Source organism: Euphorbia lathyris, chromosome 4 (genome assembly GCF_963576675.1).
Source record: "Euphorbia lathyris chromosome 4, ddEupLath1.1, whole genome shotgun sequence".
Taxonomy (NCBI): domain Eukaryota; kingdom Viridiplantae; phylum Streptophyta; class Magnoliopsida; order Malpighiales; family Euphorbiaceae; genus Euphorbia; species Euphorbia lathyris.
In genome coordinates this window covers 65,222,488-65,230,724 of record NC_088913.1, presented here as the reverse complement: position 1 = coordinate 65,230,724, position 8,237 = coordinate 65,222,488, and the positions used below count along the sequence as shown (strand labels likewise).

Below are 8,237 nucleotides of genomic sequence, written 5' to 3'. Positions count from 1 at the left end.
ACGATTACACAGATGAGGGAGAAGTGATTTTGAATGTAACTTATTAAGGTCAATTTAGTCTTTTAATAATTTTGCTGACATGGCTAAAAAGAATCTTTGAATCTTGACACATGGATAGAGTTAGTCAAACATGCAGCGCGTGGTAAACACTTCCATGATACTAACCGGGCTAATTGGAAAAAGGGGCCAAAAGAGTTACAATTTTTGAGTTTAAGCCTTTGTTTGGGAGTTTGGAGGTTAATGGAGGGGAGAGTTAAAGGAGGTAATAGAAAAGGAAGGAAAGTTATGGAATGGAAAGTTAACAATTAACCTTGTTTGGGAGTTTATAGGATGTAAATAAGGTTAAATGTTTAATCTTGTTTGGGAGTTTAAATATGGAGGGGAATGAAGGTTAAATTTACTCTGTAGAGACAAGAAATTTTAAAAAAGTTTACGTTACTCCCATTAACTCCCAATTTGGAGGTTAGAGTTTGAAGGTTAGAGGAAGTAAACATTTAACCCCATTAACCTCCATTTATTCTCAAAAAATAACTCTCAAACAAGGTTAACTCAATACTTAACCTTCTATTACTTCCATTTACTCCCATTAACCTCCTTCTAAACAAGGGCTAAGTGGCTAAATGGAAAGACCTAAAGTTAAAGTGGCTAAATGAAAAAAAGTTACAAGTTCAAGGGGCTGAGAAGGGGTTAGACCAAAATAAATTAAGCATAAAAAGCACCTTTTTTAACACCACAATCATTCAGTTTTACATTTAATTTTTCATAGTCAGATTCCAGCAATTACAAAATGTTTAATGACCAATAAACAACATATAAGTCAGATTTTTATAAAAGGATTGAAAAACATAGATGCCACTAAAACTAATACAATGAATTACATTCATTTATTCTCTTTCGATTTCTCACATTCATTTGTATATTTTATTATTTTTTGATTCACGTGCAAAAGTCTAGGATACATGTCGTCCATTTATCTTTTACGGTGTCTGTTATTTCACTTATGTATGGGCCAAACCTAACGAGTTTTTATCTAAAAGTGTTCAGCCCAAATTCAATCCAGCCCACTATTAGTTTAGACGGACTCGGACCAGACTCGGCTCAGGTCCCATATAACGTCACCTAAATATATATAATTTTTAATAATAAAAAACAAAATTTATACTTAAAAATAAATATTAATATATAAATTTATTAATAGATAGACCGAGCCAGATTGACTCGTGCTATTTTTATAAATCTCAAGCCCCATCCAAAAAAACAGGGGAGCTTTAATGAACTTGGTTGGACTAGCATAAGTACAATTTTTCTTGTACAAGCCAAGTCCACGGCACACATGCTTAGGCGGGTACATCTCGTATACAAGTATAGCTTTTATTGCCAAAATTTGGAAACAGATCAACTATAAAATTCGATGATTTTGATGTTAATATATTGAGTTTTGTGTCATTAGTATTCCATTCCTAATACTTCAAGAACCACCAATATAATTAAATGAGAAAGTTGGCATTCAATTAACAATCAATAAAATTCTTGTAAACTGCTATTTTTAAATATTTTGCTATTTTCATAATTTGATTTGTTCCTTTTGTTACAGCATCATATTAAGTGTGGATCACACATCTATATTTTGATATTTTTACAAGGGATCGTTTCATCTACACAAGTGATGAATCTAATGTTGACTTCATAGATAATGAATCATTAGAAAAATAATTTGAAAATGTACAATACTAAAATACGAAATGGGGAATTTTCTCGAGGCAAATGACATATCATGGATGTAACATAAATATTCAATTAATAATTTATAAATTACAATTATATGGCTTACAAAAAAATTTCAAATAGCATTTGTCAAATATTGGTGATTCAAATATACCCAATCCCCAATAGTGAAAGAGAATGGGCATCGATGTTTATCAGTTTGAAGCTTCATATGTTGCTGAGAACGTAACAAATTGGTCTTAAGTTGTTTCAATGCCTCATCGCGATCGAGAAGGTCCCGAGCAATTGATTCAACCTAAATTTTCTGTGGCATGAAACGAAGAAAGTGGGAGGAGGCCTAATATATACTACCTCAAATGGGGTGGTATCTGTAGAGATATGGTAAGAAGTGTTGAACCAAAACTCGACCCAAGAAAGCCAATGAGACCAAAACCTGGCTGATCAACAGCAATGCAACAGAAATAGGATTAAAGACACCACTTGACCACCTTGGTTTCCCCTTCCATTTTAGGGTGGTAGGAAGAACTATAATAGAGTTTAGTACCCTACAACTTGAAAAGTTCCTGCTAGAGATGACTCACAAACACAGGATCATGATCACTAATGATAGTGGAAGGAAAACCGTGTAGGCGAACGATATCCTTAACAAAAAGTTCGGCTATAGAACGAGCAGAGTAGGGATGCTTCAGTGGTATAAAATGACTATATTTGAAGAGACGATCCACAATAAACATGATAGCATCTTACCCTTTGGACTTGGGCATACCAATAATAAAATCCATCGAAATATCATCTTAAATATGATGCGGAATTGGAAGGGGTTGTAAGAGTCCACTAGGGGCAAGAGTGGAAGGCTTAAACTGTTGATAAATTACACATTGAGGAACATATTCTCGAATTTGTTTCAGCATTCCTTACCAATAAAAATTTGACACAATGCGTTGGTAAGTGCGGTAATAACTAGAGTGGCCCCTTGTCTTGTTATCATGATATTCCTCGAGGATAGAAAGAATCCATTTGGAGTGGGTAGAAATAACTAGCCCCCTGCCTTTAGAGCACCCTATTCCGCAATGTGTAGCGAGGTTTGGAGGCGGGATTGACTGCTAAGGCAACAACAATAGCTTGCAAGTGAGGATCCTGTTGAGATTTAGCAACAATAGTAGCCTCGTCAGCCCAACTGGGAAAAGGAAGCATGGTCCCAAAATCACAATCCTCCCATTGTCGAGATAAGGTGTCAGCCCAATTTTGTGAACCTAGTTTGTAAGCCAGATTGAACTTGTATCCTATCAACTCCGCTAACCAGTTTTTCTGGTCCATTGTGGCAACCCGCTGTTGCAGAAGATGTCGCAAGCTTTTGAGATGAGTAAACACAGTGAAGGTTCGTCCTAACAAATATGGACGCCAATGTTGAATTGTCAAGGTAGATCCATGAGTTCCTTTTCATAAGCTGATTTGTTCAGTTTACCCAATGAAAGGGCCTTACTGCAATAGGCTACCAATTTGCCTTCTTGCATTAACATAGCCCCAATCCCACATCCAGATGCATCATACTTTATACAAAATTCTTTGAAAAAATCTTGCAATGCTAAGAGAGGAGCCGAACCGAGTTTGAGCTGTAATTGTTCGAAGGCTTGTTGAGCTTAAAGAGGCCAAGAGAAATTATTTTTCAGTTAATGGTTTTGCAGGTTTCCCATAATCCTTGACAAACTCCTGATAGTAACTGGTTTAACATTCCAAGGAATAGGATACTGCTGAACACCCAATACTTTAAAAGGATCAACAGAGACACCCAACTCTGAGATACAATGACTTAAGTACTCAATCATGGTTTGACCAAATGAGCACTTCTTGTGGTTGACCTGGAATTTATTTTTAGCCAAAACTTGGGGTACCAAGACTAAATGGGAGAGGTGTTCTTCCAAGTTTTACTATAAACCAAGATGTCATCGAAGAATAACAATACCATCTTTCAAAGCCAATGGCGAAAAACATCATTACTCAAGCTTTGAAAAGTAGAAGGGGTATTGATTAGCCCAAAAGGCATAACGAGGAACTCATAATGATCGTCCTGTGTTCAGAAAGCGATTTTGGGCTTGTCTCCAGCACGCATCCTCATTTGGTAAAACCCCAATTTCAAATCTAATTAAGAGAAATACTTGGCTCCATGCAGTTCATCTAAGAGTTCGTCAACAATAAAAAAATGGAAACTTATCAAGAATTGTGACTTTGTTGAGAGCCTCGTAATCGATATAAAGTCGCCCTGAACTATCTTTCTTCTTAACAAAAATCACTAGACTAGAGAAAGAGCTACGAATGGGTCGAATAATTCCCATCTCTAACATTTCTGCCACTTGGCTCTTAATTTCCTCTTTTTGGACATGCAACCAATAGGGACACGCCATAACTGCCTCATGGATGGGGATTAGATTAATAGCGTGATCGTGAAGTCGCTGATAATTCCCATCTCTAACATTTCTGCCACTTGGCTCTTAATTTCCTCTTTCTGAACATGCGGATACCAATAGGGACACGCCATAACTGCCTCATGGATGGGGATTAGATTAATAGCATGATCATGAAATCGCTGAGGCGGTAAACTCGGAAGAGGGCCAGACATCCCTGCATACTATTGCAAGATGTATTGGAGCCCCTCCAATCGTTTTGGAGTAAGGCTTAAATTAGAGACGTGTGATGGAGTCCTGTAGTCCCTCAGTAGATAAACCATAGAGGCATGAGTCCTGGAGTCCTGCAGTTAGTTAATACTTTTTGGAAGCTGTCATGATTATTTAGTAGGATGCATTTTGTAAGAGAAGGCAGGTTGTTTTCGGGTTATCAAACAGCGTTGTTTGCTGGGCTCTGCTTGATAGTAGAGAGGGAAGTTCTCTTCCTGTGGAGGCTCTGCCTTTTCTTTTCATCTTCTTCTCCCTTTTCATTTGCAAATTCTTATTTCTTGTTAAGAGTTTCTAATTAATCTGAGTTCCTATCATTTTCCTATTCCACTGCATCTCAAAGCATAAACAGAACATACATTTGGTAATGCCAGCAACATGTGAATGACAACCTAATTTATGAGGGACCTGAACTTTCAAATTCATTATTTACTTATTGTTCTTTCTTTGCCTCCTGGTCCACATCATATTCATCATCATCGTTGTCATTGCCGTCATCGCTATTATCCTCATCAAGAAAGGTTCTTGAAAGTGTGTTGAGCTCGCTTTTGACTTCATCTTCACTCAGAAATTCTTCCCCGTATTTTGTGTGTCGGTGTTTAACAAGAAGCCATCGTAGCAGCCGATCCTCCTTGTTCAGGTAATGCAGCTCCTTGTTAATATTAGGTGTCGCCATCATTGTCATCTGCATCAGTTGGCCCTGAACAAGATAGTGGACACATGAGTCTATTTTACCAATCAAATGAGAACTTCCATAAAAGGAAAAAAAAAAAAATATATATATATATAGAAGTTTAAGCAAGGATTTATAAGGTATATGAGACCCTTAATAGAAAATGCTCTGACAAGTGACAACAAAAACAACACCAAACTGATCAATCAAATGAAGGGTATGAAGAGAAACAAAACTTCATTGCTTTTATAGCTCTTAGAGCTAAAAGAATATTATTCACCTGATAATATTTTGCATCAAGCTTTTTAATACCATAACCCAGTTGAACAGTACCTAATGATTTTATATCAGCAAGAACACCATTTCTGCTGTTAACATGCTTTCCTACTCGAACTACCAAGTCCATCAAAGCATCCTTCTTTATATGAGGTTTCAACAAAAGCATGCAATCATAAAGAGGCATCTTCAGTCCCCTGCTCCTCCTCCTTACCTGAACTTGATGCCTGAGTCACTTGAACATTATTCTCCATTAGCTCATAAATAGAATAGCATGATATGAGCTTCTACACATATCAATTCTCCTTAAAATTTCTCAATGTAGTAGATACAAGAAGAAAACATTACCTAATCTATCAATCAAGTGAGAAAATAAGGAGAGAAATCGAAGCAAGAAATATTCAACTACAATCTACATATGGGTACAACCTCTCCTATATCATACTGGACCACGAAATCTAGAAATGAAAAACAGCACAACAAAAAACGAGCTGCAGAAAATCCTTATTGTTTGGCATTTTTTGCAATGTGAATAATCCTTATTTTCGGGAATTTTTTTAAGGGAAATTTCTAATATAATCGAATATACGGCACATTCAATCTTGCACTGCTAAAACTCCTACAGTGAAGAGCTGGTATTGTGCCCTATTGAATCTATGCAGCTGTATAACTTACTGCTTGGCAATACTAGCCAACCAGCTCGGCCAGCTGCAATCAAATTGTGATTTCTGCTTTAGGATCGCTATTAAATCAATTTGATTTATTTTATTAAGATGACTACGCAATTATAGTAGTGTTTGAGCTGCCAGCGAACTCTAAATCTGAAATCACATGCAGGAAATATTCAACAGACAATCTGCCTATGGGTACAACCTCTCCAGTATCACACCGATCACGAAATCTAGAAATGAAACACAACACAAAGGAGAAACTAGCGGGGAAAGTCATTCCTGCAAATATATCAGTTTGGCAATGTGAATAATCCTTATTTTTGGGCATTTTTGTAAGGGAAAGTTTATAATCTAATCAAATATACGGCACATTCTATCTCACATTACTCAAGCTCCTACAGCAAAGAGCTATTATTGTGCCCTACTGAATCTATGCAGCTGTATAACTTACTGCTTGGCAATACTAGCCAACCAGCTCGGCCAGCTGCAATCAAGTTATGATTTCTGCTTTACAATGACTATCAAAGCAATTTGCTTTAATTTATTAAGATGACTATGCAATTAAATGATAGTTTGAGCTCCCAGCAAACTCTAAATCTAAAATGTCACACGAGAGAAATCGAAGCATGAAATATTCAACAGACAATCTACATTTGTACAATCTCTCCTATATCATACTGATAACAGAATCTAGAAACGAAAAACAGCACAAAGGAGAAACGAGCTGGGTAAAATCAATCCTGGAAGAAAATATCAGTTTAGCAATGTGAACAGTCCTTTTATGGGAATTTTTGTATAATCTAATCAAATATACGGCACATTCAATCTTGCACTGCTAAAACTCCTACAGTGAAGAGCTGGTATGGAGCCCTATTGAATCTATGCAGCTGTATAACTTACTGCTTGGCAATACTAGCCAACCAGCTCGGCCAGCTGCAATCAAATCATGATTTCTGCTTTAGGATGACTATGTAATCAATTTGATTCAACTTATTAAGGTGACTATGCAGTTAAATTAAAGCTTGAACGCACAGCAAACTCTAAATCTGAAATCACATGCTAAGCTTCTTCGGAGAGCCCAATCCATTCTTTAGAACACTAGCACAGCAGTTCTACAAGCATTACGTTCTAGATTGGTGGAAAACACAGTTCTACGATCAATTTATTAAAGCAAGGTTAAAGGAGCTGAAATTAGAAACTAGTAAACCATGAATAAAACAAAATTTTGAGAGATAAATACCAGGCAGACTTGAAGATGAAGAAGTTCAAGTTGGCCGGTAACGATCGCGCGACTAGAATAAGAAATGGAATAGCTTCAGCAGGAAGGATGAAGTCGTTGAAAGCGAAAAAGAACCCAAGGGAAGAACGTGGGAGGGCGGCTGTGATTTTGTGGCATTCTGAAAGAAAGATTTGATTTATTAGGGCAAAATAATGTAACCTATGTTGTCACGTCACTCAGCTAAGCTAAGGCCAATTTTATGGATTTTGACTCAAAATTGAGCCTATGAGGACAATTCCTCTTAAGTGCTCCGGTTAAGTATAGAGCTGTTTATGGGCTGGGTCGGATTGGGCTGGACTGGGCTTGGGTCAGGCTTAACTGGGCTTGTTATATAATTACTTTGTCCAAGCCCAATCAAGCCCGCACTATATTTACATCGGGTTCGGGCTGGACTGGGCCAAGCTAAAAGAACTAATTCACAAGCCCAAACCGGCCCGGCCCAACTAATATCTTAGTATTTTTTAAAAATTAAAATTAAACTAAAAAGTTATACTATAAATATAAATAATAAAATACAATAAACTAAATTTTAGAGGATTATTTCAATAAAAATCAACTAACGCAATCCTAAATAAAAAAAATACGTTTTTGGTAGTAATAAATCAAATAGTAACAAAAATATGTACATATTCACCAATTCTAAAAAAATATATGGTTTGGAAATTTTTATGTTGAAGAAATTTAAAATTTTTATTTTTGGAATATAAAGTTTATTAAACTATAAAAGTTATTAAATTAAAATTTCGGATCGGGCCGAGTTGGACCTGAGTTTTGAGACAAATCTCAAACCTAACCTATTCTATATGCAGGCTTGGCCCGAGCCGGACCTATTATGAAACATATACGTCCAAACCCAGTCTTTAAAGAGCGGGCTTGGACGGGTTGAGCGGGCCAGTGGATTTTTAAACAAGTTTAATTAAGTATAATGCATGTAGGGCTTATAC

At 36.5% G+C, this 8,237-nt stretch overlaps 1 protein-coding gene across 1 annotated transcript; it reads right to left on the bottom strand.

Annotated features, from left to right (window-relative positions):
• Window positions 1-4,628: 4,628 nt before the first annotated feature.
• LOC136226750 (uncharacterized) lies at window positions 4,629-7,465 on the bottom strand. The gene is made up of 3 exons (XM_066015401.1): window positions 7,255-7,465; window positions 5,348-5,570; window positions 4,629-5,094 (listed from the first exon to the last, which is right to left on the bottom strand). Exons 2-3 carry the CDS (start codon window positions 5,528-5,530, stop codon window positions 4,828-4,830), a joined length of 450 nt encoding a protein of 149 aa, XP_065871473.1. The 5' UTR covers window positions 5,531-5,570; window positions 7,255-7,465; the 3' UTR covers window positions 4,629-4,827.
• Window positions 7,466-8,237: the final 772 nt, after the last annotated feature.

Bases quoted from the DNA above. Each gene is read 5' to 3' on its own strand.
- LOC136226750 (XM_066015401.1), bottom strand. From the start codon at position 5,530: ATGCCTCTTTATGATTGCATGCTTTTGTTGAAACCTCATATAAAGAAG. The intron at 5,095-5,347 runs GTGAATAATATT...TATCTTGTTCAG, and splicing joins TTGATGCAAAATATTATCAG to GGCCAACTGATGCAGATGAC.